Below are 21618 nucleotides of genomic sequence, written 5' to 3' on the forward strand. Positions count from 1 at the left end.
AACTTCGGCAACCAATTGAGTTAAATATTTCACAGGAGTTTCTTGTTTTATGCATACACCAAGTGAGAAGACTGGTCTTTGACAATTACCAAAGGTGTCCAGTGCCTATGCCTTTGCTCTGTGGTTCAATACAAAATCACCCCTTGTCACATTATTCACAGAAGTTCAGATTGGGACACACACCCGCAAAAAAAATATGAAAATTCCACAATGTTTGGAGTCAATTACTTTGTGTAGGGTTTCATGGCTGAGTGATTGAGAGCATCGAAATTCAAGTTCTGGTGCTAAGTCACCAGAGTGTGGGTACGAATCCCGGTCATGACGCTTGTGTCTTTGAGCAAGATAATTTACTATGATTGCTTCTCCTTCACCCAGGGGTATAAATGGGACCTGCGAGGGTAGAGGTTGATATTGTAAATGAAAAAGCCGTTGGAGCAGTATAAAATGGTAGCCCATGCGGTTTATACTCCCCAGGGAGCTGAGAAAGATTAAAGAGATGTTATTGGCCCAATGACCAGGGGACTTTTGTAAAGCGCATTGATACAGTTATTGTGATATGCGCTATATAAGAATTTGTTATTATTATTATTATTACATTTTGACTTCCAAAATGGCAGACAGATGTGCAAGAAGTCAAGTTCCCTGAAGACACGAGCAGTGTGTACTGCTTGAAACGTCAAGAGCCCACCAGCTCTTTTCAGAGCCAACACTCCTCCTCAAAAAGATTTACACATGGTTGTACCATTTTCTCTATGGCTGTACCCGCAAGTTTGTACTTCTAATAATATCGGTGTTTTTCTTGTAAGAACTTATTTCGATTTCATTTGACTACAATTCGCCCGCCATATAGAGGGGACATGCGTCAAACGCATGCACGTTTGTTAGGGAATCAGACAGATCGAGAAACACACATAGTACACACACTGTCATGTATTATGCAAACTACAAATGCTTTGGCGGTATCAACGACGATCCTTGTGAGACAACTATTATATAAACATAGAAAATAAACTGGTCAGCTTATGGTGGTCAACCTTGAGTCCTGGTCAAGCCTCACAACACACTACGTAAGTTTTATTGGTTGCATAACTGCAACATTTTGTAATAAGTGCTAAGTTTGCTACCGATTTTACCGCTTTCTGGCACACCTTGCTAAACTATTTGCGAAGGAGGTAAAGTAGAGAAAGAGTTTATGTCGTTCCCACTTTACTTTGTGAAATAATTTTAACCGTCCACAGGAGTACAGGAGCAGCGGACAATGGGGAAAGGGGGCAACCGTTCAGAGCTCCAGCAGACCGGGGATGAGGTCCCGTCTGACCTGGAGACAATCTCGTGGGATGAAGTGAGCAAACACAACGGCCTGCTGACGGAGGATCGTAGTAAATGGCTGGTGATCGACGGACAAGTTTACGACATCACATCCTGGGCAATGAAACACCCCGGTGGTCGGCGACTTTTGTCCCACTACGCTGGACAAGATGCCTCGGTAAAAACAAAACTACTTCACTTTTTTAGAAGTTGTTTGGTACACCTGAACTAGGCCTATAACTAAGTTGTGTGAGAGTTTTATTTTTAATTTGAATTTAAAATTAGTTTTGTACCAACTAGTAGTAGTACGACAGAGAATGTCAAAATTTCGAAAAAAGGAGTACAGTGCCTCAGTTAATGGGTCTACTCTAATGCAATCGTTTCAAAAGTGACAGCAGGCTTTAATGACCCTAGACTAGACCCCAGGCCTATTATTTACATCAGGATCAGCAGATGTTGTTTGGTAAACACTGTGATTGAGAAAATACAAAACCAAAAATAGTCATTCAATTCTTTCAATTCTTTTACTTTTTACTTTTTTAAAAGTTTATTTAACATAGGGAAAGATTTGGAAAAGTTTCAAAGTCGTGCAACCAATTTTTCATTTGTTATGGAATGAAATAGGCCTATATATTTACCTAAATGAGATCACTTTTTGTAAAATGAGTGAACAAGTGGTGACAGGGTGTGGAAAGTTCTCCAAAGAATTTCGATTTTTGCCACAATTTTTTCACAATTTTTTTTACTTAAAAAAGAATATCTCATTTGAGTTAATCAGATACTCATTTATTACATAATGAATTATTAAAAAGTGGTGGCAGGATACAGATATCTTTCTGAGCAAAGTGTTGATTGTTGCCAAGCTGTATACATTGGTCTAAAAGTATTTACAGAAAGTAGTGGCGCACCAGCCCCGTAAAGACATCATTAATTTTTATCATTGGATGAAGACAAATCCAGTTTATTTTAGTCACAAATTAAATGCTTGTCAAGAAGTTTAGTCACTTACATGCATTGGTAGTTTTTATAACAACTCACTGGGTATGGCTGTAAGAATCTCATGCGAAGGACAAAGCAATAATGGTTTAAAAGTGTCTTGCTTTAAGGATGCAAGTGCAACGACCGGGACTCGAACCCACACTCTGCTGATCAGAAACACCAGAGCTTGATTCCAATGCTCTTAACCGACAAGCCATGACATGACACTAACACAAAGTTACTGGTTTGCGAAATGAGAGAACATTGCGCCTTTATGTATGGGCTGATGGTGGTGTGACGTGACCCTTGCTCTATGGTGACGCATTTAAGTGTCTGCCTAGTGCACAACTATGTGGTGTTTACCAACTGACTGGTTAGGATTTCTATATTTATATATCAATACACTGACATGAAAAGAAAAGAAGCGCTTAAAATAACCCAAATTATTTTTCATTTGGTGACAAATAAGGCTGTCAGATGAGGCAATGTTTATTATGAGCGTGGACACATTTTTTTGCTTCAAAGTAAACTCCATACCTGACCCATATTAAACAAGCGCTGTTTGAGCTCCTATGTAATAAGTCTCACAAGGTAAACAATATGCAAACAAAACTTATTCTAAAGTTTGTCACCCTTGAAAGTTTGGACAAACTTTATTATACAATATTTGTTTTATGTTAATTTCGTGTTATGGTTCTTTTTTTCATCTTCTAACTAGCAGGGGACCAGTCACAACCAAGCACTGCATAACTGGTCTCTTGAGGTGAACCAGTTTGCAAACAAACTTTTCTTAAAAGTTTGTCACCCTTTTGGAACAATGGCCAAACTTTTTGATGCCATTTTCAAAGCCAGGGTACTCCCAAAGTATTTTTCAAAACTGTCATTCTGGACCAAAATGTGGTATTTGGCTGAATCAAGCTGAATTTAAAAACGGGTCTTTGGATAGTTTTGTACTTTATTTTATCTTGGTTTTAAAAGCACTACTGTGCAATCTGGAGCATTCTTTATGTTTTTTACTTGTTTTTTGTAGAATTACTTTCAAAAAGGGGGAAAAATATCGCCCAATTGCAAAATTGATGGAAAATGGTCAAGTTCTTTTAAACTGTTAATAATGGACTATGATTTGATTTTTGTCCTTCAAAATTCTAGGAGCCGTTTACTGCATTTCATCCAGACAGTCAGAAGGTCAAGAAGTACCTCAAAGCCCTGACTGTGGTCGGAAAGGTTGAGCAGAGAGAAGCGAGAAAGGACATTGAATCCGATTTCAGCAAACTCAGAACAACCGCCCAGCAAATGGTAAGTGTTCAACCCAGGATCCAATGTCTGAGCCGAAAATTATGCTTAGCAAAGTTTTCTGCTAAGCAGAAACTAGCATGGTTAGGTCACGTATATATTCATTAGATGGTATTTTGGCGCGTAATCTATTTTTTGTACTACAGCTTTATGTAAGTGACGACTGTGACAGGTGAATCAAGTGTGATATTTAAGGTCAGAAATTCGTACAAAACAATTCTTTAAAGGTGCTCCAACTCTTGTGAAACATTTGTTGCGAAATTTTGAATCAAAACTTGCATCTATACTTTGTATGAAGTATGAACTGGGCTGTATAGTTCGATTTATCTTTATGAGTAAATATGATCATGCAATCATGAACTTGATCATATAATCTCATTTGATAAGATGCGGCTACTCTATAAAGGGAAAAACAACAAACTTAATAAAACAAAAATTATTTTAGATTACTTTTTGGAATTGGTTTCAATCAGTATGTAAAAAAACCAATCTACACTTGTTTCCCACTTGGAGAGATTCATCTATATTTTAAATCTAAAGTGTGTGTCTAGAAAACTCAGCCATTGATGATATAGTTACTTCAGGGATTATAACTTTTTTGGGGGGGGGGCAAACATTGCCATGAAACCATGAAAACAAACCAAGAACATACCCAACACAGCTCTCCACTGTTGGCTAAAACATGTGAATGTTTCTTTTAATCAAATTTTCCCCTGGATACTGGCTGATTGAATTACTCACGGCAGTGCATTTTGGTGGTAAAATCAAGTTATCAATTTTGGTTAAATCAAATTAAATGAAATATTTATTGGTCGGGAAATCTGAAAAAAGGTCTTGGCAGTGTAGCATAACCAGACAATTTTTTTCCAATCTCTCAGTTGGAGGCTAGGGGGAGAGGTAAGAGTTAAGAGTCGGGGGGTGGGGGGCAGGTTAAAACGCCACAGAATCTTGGTGTCCATGGTAAAAATTAGAACAATTTAAAGGGAGCTGAGGTCTTAAATTCAATTCAAATATGTAAGCGAAAAATTTACTTCTTTCTCTAAAACGATGTTACTTCAGAGGGAGTCATTTTTCACATTGTTTTGTTCTATCAACAGCTCTCCTTTGCTCGTTACCAACTAAGTTTTTATGCTATAAATTATTTTGAGTAGTTACCAATAATATCCAGTGCTTTTAATAAGGGATTTCGCTGAATTAATTTTGTGTTTTACAATTTGCAGGACCTCTTCAAGCCAAAGCTCACCTTTTACTGGATCATGGCCATTCACATTATTTTGATGGATTTATTTGCGTATCTCAACATGCTATACTTTGGAGTAGGCTGGATTACCTTCGCTGTTGCAGCTATACTTGCATCTACAGCTCAGGTAAGGGTTTTTTTTTCTCTCAAAAATTCTGTTTTTGCTCTCAGAAAAATCAACAAATTATTAAACAGCCTATCAAAACCTATAGACCAATCCGAAGAAACAAAATGAAGAGCGCTCTCTATTGACACAACTGCAGTGTCTTTTTGTGCATAGTCTAGGCACTGAAGACACCACAGCAAATGGCGGGAGGTGCTCAACACTTGCACGCCTGGTGCGGGCCTGTATTGGTGTATACCGTGCGAATATTGGTCCACCAATGTATAATCTATTTATAGAAAATATTATATTATTATGATATTTTCCTAAGGGTCAAATATCATGCCTGTCAGCAGTAGACCAAAATGCTGCAGAAAATGTATCAATTGCTAGGTTAAAAAAAATCATAATATGCTACTCAATATTGGCATGCAGTATGCGTTGCACAAAATAAGCTCAGTCTAAATTGTTCACGGTGCTACGCACAATTTGCTGGACGCTATCGCTCCCTGTCTGTTAACATGACACATGAATAGTCCTCATTGAGTACTGAGATACATGAATTACCCATTGCCTAGTGCAGGTTGTTGGGATGTCTTGAACCATCCGATAAGATGGCAGTGTCTTAGATCTTATACCCCGAGGCAATGACTCTGATATTCCTTCGTCCTTCCCAAGATGGATAGGTTGAGAGGTGATGTTGCCGTGGTGTTGCATCCCTAAACTCAATTCTATCATCCCCCATGAATTACGGATTCTCTCTTAAAAATTAACATATTTGAGATGAGATTGACATGGTATACCGTCCATTTTATTATTAATTGGTTTTATATACAATAAAACATTTTAATTGAAGCTACCTGCCTGCATTATTTTTTTATGTTTTATCGATCCTAGCTCTATGGTTTTATATACTGAATGTTTGCCTGATACTTCTTCATGTAAATTTGCATTAGGGATAAAGACTATTGTGTTATACAATACAGCGATGTTTGTTCAACACTAGTGTTAAGTACTGGGTACTTTCCCCAAGTCTTGCGGCCTGTGGGAAAATTCTTTTTAATTGTTTGAACTGCCTCTAGCTCCCGGGCTAGCTCAGTGGTCTAGTGGTAAGACATCTGCCCTAGAAAGGCTAAATAAGGCCCCTGGGTTAATAGAAAATTTGAATTGTAGCTACCCGCATTATCTTAAGATTTTTGTGTGGACTTTTTACCCATACTCTTTCATTGAATGCTTGAAATGCATCAGGTACATGTATTATGCCTGTATTTGTTAATGTTGTTGGGTGGATTTTTTTTTTTGGGGGGGTTGGGTACAGTGTACGTATTGCTTGCTTCTTAACACCATCAATGTATATGGGTCAATCGCAAATGTACTCTTTTAGTCACAACATTAAATATTGATTTGAAACTTGTTGTAAATAATTTAAGAACACACCTCCAGAATGTCAGTAAATGTATTAAAGGGGAAGAAAAGACACAGGATGGTTTTTCTCCCAAGATGTTCTGTAAATGCAGCAGTTTGTTATTGTAAGTTATTGATTTTGTACAACAAGACATGTCTAGTCCAACGAAAGACAACAACACCCAACCTCAGACCACTTACTACCACCCTAGACCCATGTCCTCACCAAGTTAAACAACAACCATACACAGGAAAAGTGAAGCCCCAAATCTACCACACCTTTTCAGACAACCAAGGTCGTTTCTTGTGGAAATCTGTATTGATTGTAGATCAGTCTACATAGGTCATCCTCTTGACTATCATAAGGTGTAGATTCATGCGGAAATATCCACTCCACTGCCTGGTTGTATAAATCATGGGAGGTAGGATTACCTCCATGTATAAACACACTAGGGCACTGCTGACATTTATGTATATTTTATCCATCACTCAACGGGTCATACAGCCAACTACTGCTTGATCTAGACGCACACACGTTGCTGAATGTCACATTGAGATATTGACTTTTTCCCCCCTTTTCTTGCCAGGATGCAATAATTTAATAGACTCACTCTGCTGCCTACATACGACTGTAGAGATAAATATAGCACTTTGCAAAGTATTCAATTTGACATTTTCATGTGCTCTGAACCGACAAGTTCAAGCTTCGAAATAACCCACGGCAACCACTGCAATTGCCGGGGTGCCCTGTGCTTGTGCTGTGGTGCCCTTTGCAGAGTTCCATTACAAATAAAAAAATTCCTAGTAGAAAAAACGAAATTCAAGTACTGAGTTGGACATTTTTTATGTGCCCTAAACTGATGAGAAATCATGAAGCCTTTGGCTTCAAATTGTTGTGAAAACAGTTTGCTGTGGCAGACATCTTTATTTCCAATCTATCTCTAAATGTTAGTGTTTGCCAATTAAAATGGACTTACCCCCACCCCTTAAAGTCAACCAAAATGCAAACTTCCCATTTTCCATTCTGGCCTCTTAACAAACCTATCATTGCTCCTTCAAAAACTCTTGTTGTAAAATTAGCCTTTGTCCCTTTAAAAACAAACTGCAAAGTTGTCAATGCCCATAATATCAATCCAAACAAACCTCATCATTCTGAAGTGGTCCTCGTGCAAACATCTAGTGCATAAGTGATACGTGAATGGTGAATTTCAATTAAAAAAAATAAGGAACCAGCCTACTTAATTTCGTTTTACTCTCCGGCCATATCCAAATTGATGGCTGTGGCAACAGATTGAATCATGATCTTAAAATCTAATTTGTTTTCTCAATAGTTATCATTTCCATTTTATAAGGTTTACGCAACCTATATTACAGATTTCAATCAGGATTAGTCATTATGATAATTTCAATATAATGTAATCAGCTTTTTTGTTTACTTGACGGCTTTCCCCAGTCATAAAATGAAAGACATAATCTCTATACAAGTCCTGTATTTGTTACTTCACGACTGATCAAACAATTGGTCTCCGTTATCTAAGTAAGAGTAACTGAGCAAAAGTTGAGTGCTGTTGGATCATTGTTAACTTAGTCTGAACCTTGGTTGAACAAACGTTGTGGTCAGATTAAATGACCCGATTGTTTTATAACTGTTACATAAATGTACAAAAATTTGCCTGGGTGATGGTCAATTAAAAAACCTCAAGGTACAATGTATTTCTCCTCACTCCATACATAAAATTTGATTCTGTTGAGAAAGGTTGAATTCAGCAAGTGCTATTCACACGACAGCAATTTAACTGGGGTCCCTTGCTTAATTTTAGCATCGTTGTAACAAGATTTTGCAAGAAATCTTGGACAGTAGAAACAAAAATTTGTGTCCTTTCACACGAGGTACATTTTGTAAAATTTTAATACCATGCTTTAATATAGCAAGGGACCCTTGCTAAATTTTCTCTCATGTAAAAGGGGCAGTAAAAAATGACTAGAGCAAGACTTGAACCTGCAACCTCCAGATTTATTTGCCTTAGCTCTATAAGTTTTGCTCTAGTCAAATTGTCTTTGCTCACAACTCAAAGGTGTTTGAAATTTACCCTGTCAGTTTCCCTTGTGATTTATTACTTGATATATTTTAAAGCTATAGTAAATGATTATGCCCCTACCCTACATGGTTGGCTATGGGCATTTGGGGGTGGCGGTGTGAGCTTTAGAGAAAACACAGACTGGCTAGCAGATCTAGGCTTGAACTGTTATCATGCACTAACCAAATGATGGGTCAATAATAGGTCCAGCACTTGTTTGGTCTAAATTATTTTTGTCTACTCTAGATATGTCTAGACTTGGAAGGGTTGTAAAAATGCGTTAAGTAACAATTTATGTCCTTGATAGGCAATGACAGACTGCCCTTTTAACTGTCAGCTACAGTTCTGGAGATCTTGATCAGGATAAGCTTTCCTTAAATTATGCCGCTAAACATCTTGAGCTTTTATGGATCAACTTTCCCTTAAGTGTTGGCTTAATTTCTTACATCTTGATGATCAACTTGTACTTTAATTGTCAGTGTCAACTTCCTAAACATCTTGAGTTCTTTTGGATCAACCTTCCCTTTAACTATCAGTCCAAAATATATTCAGGATCAACTTTGCCTTTGATTATCATCTAAACTTCCTGAGATGTTATGGATCAACTTCGCTTTTGATTATCAGCTGAACTTCTTGATATCTTCAGTATCAACTTTCACTTTAAATGTCAGCTTAATTTCTTGAGATCTTGTGGGTGAACTTTGCCTCTAACTCACAGCTAAATTTCTTGAGTTTGTAAATCTAACAAATATTATTTTCTTTGATTATTTTTTCCACAGGTTCAAGCTGGCTGGCTACAGCATGACTTGGGCCATTTGTCTGTATCCAAAAGTCGTACAGTCAACCGAGCTCTGCACGCAATGACAATGGGATGCTTGAAGGTATGTTCATCTACAGTTCCTGAACTTTAAATTCATCTCAAAGGGGTGTGGAACTAATTATTTGAGGTGGTAGTCTTTCAAAAATACAATCGCATCAACCTTTCAAAGATAAATCCATGATGTATTCTTCTAATGTCATTAGAACTTAGTTTTTAAGTATTTTACACTCGGATCCAAGATGAGAGAGAAGTCAAATGAGAAGCGGGCTTTGTTGCAATTTGGGGAAAACTTCAACAAAATCCAAACACTTGTTAGTCCTGGCAGTATGTTGAGTGCACTGTTAACTCAACCGCCTTGTAAAATTCAAAAGCGAGCAGTTCTTTAATTTATGCTAAATTGTGAAGCCAATGATTCTTGGAAAAGCATCATTATTCACTTTACTAGCCAAGAACCGAATGAAGACAGGGAAGGAATTTTAGATGTGGGAGGAAAATCCCAGAGAGTAATTCCATGGAAAACCCACACACTCAGGTAGGGACCGAAAACCCAATTCACCCCAGGCGTAATTCGAACCAGGGTTCCAGAAGTGGAAGGCGAGGCAAGTTACCACTTCGCCGACCTTACCACTCAAGAGTAATTCACAAATATCCTTTAAAAAAAATTTTGGAAATTGGGAACATTTTTATGAAAGGTGTTTCTGAAAGAAATGGCGTTGCTTTGAGGTCACAATTTTTTTCTCTCCAATATATGCGCGAGGTCATTGAGTAGGAACTTAAATCATCACTGATTCTAGTCTAGTGATTGTCTGGACTCGCCCTGCTTCTATGCCTCTGGATAAACATTCAAGGCTTTTTTCCCCTGGCTGGATTGTTGTTTTTTCAGGGTTTTTTTTTTTCACTGTATTCATATCTGGCCAGGGACATCTGTTATGTGGGTTGATGGCCTGTCTTTATTACATGAAGGCCATAGCAGTAAGGTTGTAGTGACCATTGCATAAGATTTCAGGTCACTTGTTATGAAATGGTTCATAAAATTTAACTCAGAACAGTAGCCCCAAGATTCTTGCAGGCATGAGAAATTTTGATGTCTGAAATCAGACAATTTGACGTCTGCGTGGTAAACAAAAAATGCTGTATTTTTCTTGAATATAAATTAAGCTGGCTCTTTAATCCACTGGTACAAAGGGAAATCATATTTCATATTATTTTATTATATCATGTAGTGAAGAATATCCCTTGGGTAGCATAGCCTTCAGTGTGCACAAAATCAGTTCAGTCAAAAAAAAATTGTTGTGCAAAAATAATAGTGCTGGATGAAATCGTTCTCTGTCATGGCAATAAATGTTTTTAAATCTTTGAATGTTTGAATCTTGAATTTGATTTTACGGACTGCAGTAGTATAAGTTAAGCTCTGAATAATCACTGGACTCTCAATGGATTGGTGCCAATGATTTCAAATTGTTACTTTTTACTTCCTGTGTGGAGAAATTGTATCAAGGAAGTGGAGGACAGAGCTAGGAATTTTAAGTCGGGATGTGATAGAATTTGATTAGTGAAGGAAACAAACAGTTATGCAAGGGTCGGAAATTTACTCTGCCCTGGGAGGCCCAAGGCCAGTTAAACTTTGGTCTAGGAAACTTTCTACTGGAGAACAAGTCGGGCTGTCTTGTTTTTCACAACTTTATAATGTTCATGGTGACTACATTATGCTCTGCTTGGGGTGTGTTGAAAACAAAGATTGCAGCAACCAAGGAAGCAGTGTCACTTGTTGCACAATCATGTTAACTTTGCTTCACATTTTGTTGTGTTTTGGGGTTTTCTTCTCATGATTTTGGTCCTGTAAAAAAATGTTCCGGTCCAGTAAAGATTCTTAGCAACCAGCCTCATGGTCTACGTCTTCTTCTTGTTTTTGTTTTTTGGGGTCAAAATTTGAGCACTGATGTATGATAACGCTTTTTACAATAAAAAGACTTCCACATTTGTGGAAGTGAGTTGAACTAAAACCCTAACCCTGAAACCACTGGACTCTGACCGTTGCCCTGGCTCATATTGTGAAGTTTTAACAGCGTTTCCTCGGGGAGTTTAATAAAAGGTCACACCTGGGGATATCCTGTTTACGTGGCACATAACCACAGACTTCATTCTTTCATTTTACGCTGACATTTTTCGAGGGTACAAAATTCAAAGGTTACTTGAAGTCTCTGGCAATCGTATTTCAAACATTTAGGCAGACAGAAGGCTTGCTGATTACCGTAGAAAATGATTTGTTGATCTGACTTGAAGTATCTTTAGGGAAGGTGATGCAATTCTCTGTATTTTGCAGCATAATGTGAAGGCATGCAACTTATCAACTGATCAGCTGATTTTTTTTTTCTGACACTAGTATACACATTTTGACTGGCAATGAGGTAACTAGTGTAAGTCTATTCCCCCAAGGTACTTTAAGTGACCAGCTGTCGATTTCACGAAACTCTAGGATTAATCCTAACTCGAGTTAGGACGAGTAACCCGTCCTAACTTAGGATGGGTTCAATGCTTCCTACGTATTTGGATACGGAACTCAACTCGTCCTAAGTCCTAAGGTTAATCCTAAGTTAGGAAGAGTTTGGTGAAATCGACGGCAGAAGGGGGACCTATTTCCTAATAGGCTGGAGGCCAAGGGTAACCATCTACTTTGAGTCAGGGCAAGAAGGCAATTGCCTCCGTTGCTTCCATGAAGTATCATGCCTGTATACAATTTATAGTATAAAAATACTTCATTTAATTATTATAAAAATACTCTATAATCAAAGTGGAGGGGCTGTATTTTATAACTTTTCAAATATTTACTTGCAATTTTCTTTTAGGGTGCTTCAGGAAACTGGTGGAACCATATGCATTACCAGCATCACGCTAAGCCAAATGTGGTAAGTAGAATCCATCTGTTCCAGTAGAAAGCAAATAAGAAAATCAACTGACAGGTCAAATGCATACAACTTTCTCTCTCCAGGAGGAACCATGGGAGGGGCTTCGATCTGGAAGAACATCTAAACTTGAGCCTAAGAGACCCAACAGCTGTCGCCACTAGAAATCACAACCCACTCACCCTTAGATCCCCATTCTAAAGAACTAACGCCTACTTCCCCAACACTGCAAAAGACTAGAATTCACTCCCCTCCCCTACTCAACAACCAGTATCACTAGATAGACCCACTAAGTTTCGGCGTACACGCATAGGTGCGCATAAATGGAACTAGGAGTTCCTCCCTCCTGACCTGACCTCATATGCACTTAATTCAGAATGTCGTAAATTTACACTGTATGCCGGCAATCTGTCCCTCAGTCCGAGGAAGACTGAACCACAAGACATTTTTTTTCAAGGTGCTTTGCCTCGGGCTTGCTCTTCCATAACCATAATTTATTTCATACTTCTACTTTCAAAATAATGTATTAAAGAACCAAAATAAATTTATGCTGCAAACTGCTTGCCGACCCACTTGGCCTATGGTCATTAATGCACCATTATTATTAGCATTAATATTACTTTTTTTAAAGCTATGTACAGCAGAAGAAGTGTTAGCTATAATCTTCCCTCTCTCTCTCTCTCTCTCTTTTCCCGCCTTTTTTAGATGAACAAAGATCCTGATGTGAGACTAGAAGCCCTCTTTGTTGTGGGCGAGAACATGCCAAAGAAAATCGCAGAGGAAGGGAAATCTGTCATGCCTTACAATCACCAACACAAGTATTTCTTTATCAGTAAGTTGAACCAGCACTCCTCAATATTAGCTTGGTTTTAAAACTTATCGAAGGCTGACACATCCTCGATTTTCACCCTGTTATTTAAAACAAACCAAACAGAGCAGTGTTTTAAGAGAGTTTTTAAAATCAAACCAGTCTTCTTTGGTACATGGTTTGCTGAACGCCTTTTTTGATCCAAATGTAGCACAAACCAATGGGCAGTCTAAATCTAGTCTGGCACCCTGTGTGCGCATATGACCCAACATTTTTGACCCAACAAAAATCATCTAATCTCAAAGTGTCACTACTCTCCATTGTATTGCCGTTTCAGTTTAAAGGCAACAAAAATTGTAAACATTCCGGATTGTGACTTTTAAAAAAGTTTGAAAGTTTGGCAAAAGATGGCATTATTTGCTATTTTGTTCATTGACTATGAAATGTCGGTTGCCATGTGGATGAAGTAACATGTGATAGTTAAGTTTAATTTACAATCTTTTTATATGATGAAGAATGTAATTAACTTTGTTTGTACAATTTGTATAAAATAAATGTGTTTCTTTTTTTCTTTTTTCCTACTTGCAGTTGGCCCACCACTTCTTTTCCCGGTATACTTCCAGTTTATGACTTTTTATTTTTGTATCACTCGCAGGGAATGGATGGTGAGTTGTTGTTCAATAATGTCTCATGTTTGATTCTCCTCATCTTTGATGAGAAACGCAAAGACAAAGAGTCAAATCTATATATAAGTTTGAAAGCCGGACCAGAGCTGCATCTGTTGTTTAGTGAATCACTGCAAAGCTATAATAATTAATTAAATCCCTCACGAGTGCAGTTTTAGACATTATGTTTAAGATCTGAGTGAAACTCTTACAAGTATGAATTCATCAGCATTCTTCCTTAGCAGTGGTCCTTGGCCAAATGCCAGTTAAAACAGCCGAGGTCCTGACACAGTACACTCAAAGTGTTCAAGCTGGCTAAGTTTAGCGTTGAAAAATATCCCTGTTTCATTTGAAATAGGGACCAGTGATAAATTGAGATGGTTACCTTGGTCAAGTGGTTAGACTGCCGGACTTGCAATCTCGAGGTTGTGGGTTCTAATTCTACCAAGCTAACGAGTATTGACGTCTAGTTGCTGAATCACAATTTCTTGATTTATTGACATTAAGTTAAGTCAATGGTTGGATGAGAGAAATTGGCTGTTGCCAGCAAAAAATAAAAATAAAATTGAAAAATGACAAGCCAACTGCGGTCGGTTTCACAAAGAACGTATGACTAGTCCTAACATAGGACTAGTCCTAGGAGATATTAAAAACTTAAGGCTAGACGAGTAACTCGTCCTAACTCGAGATGAAACTAGTCTTAACTTTGGATGAAATCCACCCCAGGTCCTGCTGGCTAGCGAGTAAAATTTGTTTAAAGGCGAACCCTTTTTCATATTTCTATTTTGTCTTTCTTCTAGGATCTGTTTTTGATGATGACCTTCTATGTGCGTTTCTTCATGTGGTATATTCCCCTGCTAGGAATCTTCAAGGCATTTCTACTCTTTGAAGTCATGAGGTAAGACCTACACAAGACCCAAGTAGAAATGTTAGAACTTTCTCTCAGTTCAGTTTGTCTACCTGGTGAAGAAACGCAGTTGTTTTTGTCACCGGATTGAAAAGAAATCTTGCTCTCAGATCTACTGAGGATGCTGTTGATTGTTTTCTTATAAAACAGTCTAGATTGTGGGATGGAGAGTAACATGCACCAGGCAAAGAATTCCAATGAGATGCAGTATGTGGAATAAAGCTATTGAAATGGCTTTTTGTTCTACATCTTGGCTAAGCAAGAAGAAGCAGAATGCATGGTTTCACGCTCACAATTTGGTTGTTTTTACTTGAGTCAAACAGTGGCTTAAAACTGATCGCCACTCTAAAGCCAATGTGATATTTCCGTCCTAGCGCCAACGTTGGCCCAATGTTGGAAACAAACATAATGCCATCGCCGATCATAGCCAAAAACTGTCACAATATCAACACCAACGTTGCACCCACAAAAACAGCGTTGGTCCAATGTATGACTGTTTTCTAGGGATACAGTGACGTAGGACAAGAAAGTAATGTGTTCCTATCTTAGGGATAAATACTTTAATTTTATCATTTTCTTTTTTTAAATTAACGTAGGGTTTGTGAGAGCATATGGTTTACATGGGTGGCTCAGTCCAACCATATACCGATGAACATCGAGGAGGATACTGGGAAACCATGGTTACAACTTCAGGTAAGATCATTAGCATAATCATTCATTCATTAGCATAGTGATTCATTCATTAGCATAGTTATTCATTCATATATACCGGCAAGAGTTTGTGATTGGTCGCAATATGGTCAGGTGGTAGTGGTTTCATTGGTGTTAATTAAGTGCAGTGAAGAGAATCAGTTGTTTAAAACACAATGAGGCCTGGGTCCAATTTCAAAAAGCTGTTTAGCAGAAAATACAACTCAGAGCTTTATATTATCGAAAGCGGCGATCGGCTTCTAACCAAAAGTTGTTGTTGCTATTAATTTTAAGAGTGACATCCAAGCGTATACCTTCCATTAAAACAGCGATGAATTAATGTTTTGAAATGTTGTTTATGATTTTGTTGTCTTTTTTGTTTGTATTTACAGTTGAGTGCGACATGTAATATCGTTCAGTCTGCTTTCAATGATTGGTTTACAGGTCATCTGAATTTCCAGATCGAACACCAGTGAGTAAACAATTGAGCGTCCTTATCTCAATTAAACACCGATTGAACACTATAAAATTTCATTTCATTACACATCTTTAGCCTTTTCACAAAGGTAAATGCAGCCCAGGGGAGGCCCTTTGGAATTTGTTGTACCCCAAACCCCGGCGCTCTTTCACCCTGTCCCTACTCCAGAGCAGGGGTGGCTTTTCCTAAGGTTATGCCCCTGGCCCTTGCTTCGATGCCCCCTGGAAATATTCAACTAGAAATTGAGCTGTCCGAAATAGCGGTGCCATTTACTGAGGGCAAACCGCCTTGCCTCTTAAAAGAACGATGCATGCCACAAACATTAACGTGCCTGTCTCTTTGTTTGCCTCCCCAGCCTGTTCCCCACGATGCCAAGACACAATCTACACCGCATCGCTCCGATGGCCAGGTCCCTCTGCAAGAAACACGGCATCGACTACCAACTTAAGACACTTAGCTCGGCACTCGTAGACATTGTAACGTAAGTCCAAGTAGAACATGGTCAGGGCTCATTGTTGTGCTCCTGCTTATTTCAAGCAAAGAATCGGCAGCAGGGAATTCTGCGCCAACATCAAGCATAAATTCACAGGAATTTTAGCTTACAAGTGCGCGTGCCAACTCCATGTTACTAGGCATTCTTTGCTAACACAGCTAGCGCAGACATTGTAAGCGCAGAATTTGGTGGTACGCAGAGCCATGAAGGTGGGCCCGGATGACAGCATTGTTTTATTTCAGAGTTGTCTATAAATGCTACGCAGGCAGCTGCACTAGACTCAAGAAACTGAAACGCCTTAACCTAAAAACTGATTCAAGCCCCCCCCCCCCCCCCCCATGTCTTTATTCTCCAATTTTGTTAATGGTCCGAAGCACAATTCAGAACTGAAGAAACTTAATAGAATGAGATTTGTGATCGTACGGTTCATGAGATATTTCAATTTTTTTCTACTTTGTTTCCTATAGGTCACTGGAGAAATCTGGCAAGATCTGGTTTGACGCCTACTACAGCCTCAGACACGACCTTTGAGGACAAATGTCACAGAGTTTAAGGTCACAGGTCATGAGGTAATATACCATGTAATAAATTAAACGTGTGTGGACGCTTATTATGATTATCGTTCATTATTACAAAAACAGCAGCCGATAAATTTCAAATAAACAAAGGTTATAAAAGTGATTGGAGTTTGGTTTTCACAGATGTAAGATAGGGGGACCTTTTTTATGAGGATGTGTGCCATTTTGTTTTTCTTCCATTCAAATCAGTATAACCAAAGAGAGGTTTGATGGGGACAAATGTGAAGCCTCGGTTTGATGCACTAGTATTTATTTCAGGTATTGGTAGTAGTCAAAAGCAGAACAGTTCTTATTCAGAACTTAGAAACATCCCAAATTCCAAAAAAAATACTCTGTCATAGTCGAATAAACCCTCAATAAGTCACACATGTGAAAGAGGTTGCCTAAGTTCACATAGAACTTCTTTTCTTACATTTGCTTAGCACTATGAATTTTTTGCTTAGCAGTAAACGAGTGACCAACCAAGTTTGTGATGTTTACTGCTTTGCTTAAAGTTGTCTAAAATAGATGGTTATTGAAGGTGCATTTGATGCAAAGTTTTCCCGAGCGTGGATTTTTAAAGATGTTTTCTCAATCATAAAAAAGTTTAGTTTAGAAAATTTTTGTACTTGTCTGTTTTAATATATTTTGGAAGGGTACTTCTATAACTAAAATGAAAATTAAGATTTTATTTTTGGGTTACCAGTTGACTATAAATGAATTTGTTTTCTAACTTGGTGTGGTGAACTTTGACCTTCCTGAGGCTGATTTGAATTGAAGTAAACTTAATAAAGGGAAGAAAGTTCTGTGAACTTTTAATGTTGTTATTTGCAATAAATCTTAAAATTCCCTACAAACTTGCTACTTGAGTGTTGATCAACATCCTCAAACGATTGAAAATAGTGTCTAAACATAAATTGTCGCAACTCCCATTATATGGCTCTAAAAGGGTGAAATTTTATACGCTTTTTTAAATGTTGATGTTTGGCCCGTGAATCAGATTAGTAAAGGGTGCCTCTCATCGGCTCGCTGAGCGTGATGTAAACATCTTATTATTTTGACACTATGTACAGTGGTGGTGCAGAATGATCTGTGCAAATTGACTGGCATGCTTATCCTAAAAGCTTTTGTTTGTTTATTACCCAATTGTCCTAATTGTTGTTCACGCCCGCTCTGACTACTAATTTGCATGAAATGTTTTCTTTTGTCTTATGTAACAATGGCTACAAATTGGTTACGTATGCTAAACATATCTTAAAATCATTATTTTACCTTATATACAATCTTGAAAATCAAGACAAAAACTGCATAAGTTAATCCCTGTTGTACCTTTAAACTAAAATCCTTAATGTATTAAGTGATGAGTTAACCTATTAAATCAACATTCTTGCATGTGTGTATTGTACTGTGCTCGTTTACGTTTGCGCCTGTTTTGTTTCCCCCTCGATCCTTTGATGCTCCGCCCAACCTAACCCATAATCCCGCCCACAATGACATGTCATTATTCCACTCTAATCCCAACCCTTGGATGCAGAGGGTCAGGAAATTCCGTGGAAGTGCAAAAGTTTTCTTCAAATATTGTATTGTTTTTTTCAACTCCCAACTATCAAATATCTCAAAAGCGGAAGCCTAAACAGTTTTTCCAATCATTTGAAGCAAGTAAGATCACACCTTACTAAAGTTCCATCGAAATAAATACATTAAAAATCAAACGGAGTATGCACAGGGAAGTGCTTATAATAAATTGAAAATAACAACTCTTATTCAATATGTTAAATATTGATTTGGCAAAGCAATTAATAGATATCTGTTCCTCGTATATGTGATTTTCTAAAGTATTCTTAAGTTTATGAAATAAATTAAAGCAGTATAGTGTATGAGTATTACATGCAGTGATTAATACTATGACGTCACACACAAACCAGCCAGTATTAGTAGTTACCTTTTTATACAAAAATCACAATAATCTTGGTCATTGTTTACCATGGTTACAGTTAAAATAACCAAGAGATTTTACTAAGGTTACAAGTATTACGTAGGCAGTATGAAGTAGAAGGACATTCCAGTATTAGTTTGTCATTAACAGGCATGGTATTATTCCTATTTGACTTTGATTTCCGATTGTTTCCCCTTTGAAAAAAAAAGACAAATGTGATTAAATAGCCTGGAAAATCTGTTACAGCCTACACCAAGTGGGTCAGGCTTTGTACATTGTTCCAACATTTTTCCAAAGGACCAGGACCCAATTTCATAGAGCTGCTAAGCACAAAAATTTGCTTAGCATGAAATATCTGCCTCAATAAAAACAGGATTACCAACCAAATTTCCACATGATTTTCAGGATGAGCAAGCAACAGCTGAATACCAGTAACAAGCAATATGCAACAGATGGAAATTTGGTTGGTAATCCTGTTTTTAAGCAAGGAAGAAATTTCATGCTAAGCAAATTTCTGTGCTTAGCAGCTCTATGAAATTGGGCCCAGATATCATGCCTGTAGCCAATTTCTCAAAAAGCTAGGATTTTGAAAAATCCTATTTTGAGTTAGGATGAGTTTTAGGACGGGTTCTAATAAGTCTTATGCCTTTGGATGCGGAACTCAACTCGTTCCAAGTCCTAAGATAAATCTTTAGTTAGGAAGAGTTCGGTGAATTCGACGGCTGCATTTAACTTTAAATATGCTATGTCAGATTTTTGGCCCCAATGTTTTTGGGGAATTATTGAGACTGACTTTTTGTAAATAAGATTACAAATTTCTATCCTATGAGGAAGTATTAACAAAATCCAAAGAAAATTGGCTCTTCCATTTGTAAACGACTACCCTGTGTATTTAACTGGTTACATAGGGCTTACGATGGGGGATGGAATATATAGAAGTCGGCATTTCGACCCAGAGGTATTACTTTTTAAATTTGTAACACAATGTGGACTTGAGCATGTCCACACAGTGTTATTTACAGTGTTGAAGAACTGGGTTTCCTGAAGTGCACAGAAAGGAATGTTCACAGAGCGGTTTGTGATTGTAGAATAGCGAGGTACTTATAATATTCAAATGGATTTGATATAAGTTTCGAGCAAATCTTTCTAAAGATAGTTTCGAACAAATTCCATTTGTTTAAACTTCGGCTTTGAGCTGTGTCAAGCTTTCAAATTTTTCTACCCAGCCAAGTGGTTCACCAAGGTATTTGATATGTCTACGTCACTCTACTTGCCTGTAGAGATATTAGGATATTTAGTATATATGCAAAACGCTTAGTTGTCGTTCAAAACTGATATGTCATTGATTGTGAAAAATTTTCCGATTATAAAGATGTCCGCAGTGGGAATGCTTATCTGCTAGACATAAATATGTAGATTATTTGGCTAATAAAATGTAAACAATATGCACTGTTGCGCAGGATGATTGAATATTATTCATGGTATTTAGATCACAAATCAGAAAGCTGGAATGTGTACAAAATCATGATTTATCATCATTTTCATGATTTATCATCATTTGCATGATATTATATGATTGATTTGAAAATGTACATTGATGAAAACTTTCTTGTGTTTTGAAGGCTGGATGATATCAATTTTGTTTTGTATTAAATATTGTATTAACAAATTGTCAAAGTAGCGTCGGACGTTTTCTGTAAAAAAAAGATCACTAAGAAATTTAACAGGCCGAAAATAGTTGAAATCAACATTGGTTGGTCATATTTATTTTCTTTTGGTATCCAAGTGCAACTCAAATTCCAGAGCGTGCATCAAATGCACATTAATTTGAATAAAAAGGCGGTAACGTTTCTAAGAATTGCCAATGATTTGCGCTGGATCTAAAGGCTTGAAAATTTAAATGATAAATCTTTTAGAATCACAAATAAATAAATATACTTTTGTACTTAGCCTTGTTGAAATGGCCAACTGTAATTGGATCACATAATCTGAGAAGTGTTTCATGCACAATCGTTCTCAGATACAAAATGATTATCTTAAAAACCACACTCCCTCAAATACAACATACACAGCTGCAGTGCTTCTTAAACATCTAAATGGTTATGGTCATAAATTGTTGGAGTAATTATGAAAGGTATACCCTGTATTTCTGATAGATAAGCAGAGATGCAAGGGTTTCCCATTCTTGTGCAAATTGGTAAACAAACTGTGATGTCATCAGAACTAAGGTCTGTTCCAAAATGGCCTCAGTGGCATTGATGAAGCTAGTTGTGCACAATTTGGGAGACTATTTTTGTATTATGATTTTTTACCATTCTTTTTCTTTTAAGAGCAGCTAATGTTGATCATGATGCTATGGACAAACCTGTGTAGATTGAGCAGAACTAATAAATTTGCACTGCTGATTGTGAATTTGTGGGTCTAAATTTGAGTTTATTCTGTGTCAAAAAGTTATTATTATTAAAAAGAAATTCTTCAACTAATTGTTTTAATGAGAGTCACCTAACATCACTATGTCACGTACGGCCACTTGGGGTGTAAACCCAAATCATGTGTCGCCAGGGGGACCTACTCCAGGGGTTGAAACAGGACTACCCCCTTCACAGTCAGTCAGGATGTAGGCATGGCTATCATCCAGCTATCAGCCTGGCTGGTAGAGCACAATACACTACCTCCTCTACTTTTTACAAAGCAATTTTGGTCAAGTGCCTTGCTTAAGGGCACAAGTGTCGTGACAAGGATTCGAACCCACACTCTGCTGCGAACAACCAGAGCTAATTCCTTGGGTTCAATGACCTAGACCGCTCGGCCACGACCCGCCATACTGCACAATAATTAGGATTTATATGAGGTTTTGTCAGAAAAATATGACCAATATGACAATCAAACAATCAAAGTGTTTCACTGATCAAGAACTATATGATTTGTTTAGTCTCACACCAATGTAAGAACAACAC

At 37.6% G+C, this 21618-nt stretch overlaps 1 protein-coding gene across 1 annotated transcript; it reads left to right on the plus strand.

Annotated features, from left to right (window-relative positions):
* The first annotated feature begins 912 nt into the window (after positions 1-912).
* LOC139939349 (acyl-CoA 6-desaturase-like) lies at positions 913-21057 on the plus strand. Its single transcript, XM_071935150.1, has 13 exons — positions 913-1067; positions 1239-1486; positions 3436-3582; positions 4800-4946; positions 9184-9285; positions 12071-12130; positions 12833-12959; positions 13524-13600; positions 14401-14498; positions 15104-15200; positions 15590-15669; positions 16031-16156; positions 16636-21057. The coding sequence occupies exons 2-13, from the start codon at positions 1259-1261 to the stop codon at positions 16697-16699; spliced, it is 1353 nt and encodes a 450-aa protein (XP_071791251.1). The 5' UTR covers positions 913-1067; positions 1239-1258; the 3' UTR covers positions 16700-21057.
* Positions 21058-21618: the final 561 nt, after the last annotated feature.

This window comes from Asterias amurensis, chromosome 7, assembly GCF_032118995.1.
Source record: "Asterias amurensis chromosome 7, ASM3211899v1".
Taxonomy (NCBI): domain Eukaryota; kingdom Metazoa; phylum Echinodermata; class Asteroidea; order Forcipulatida; family Asteriidae; genus Asterias; species Asterias amurensis.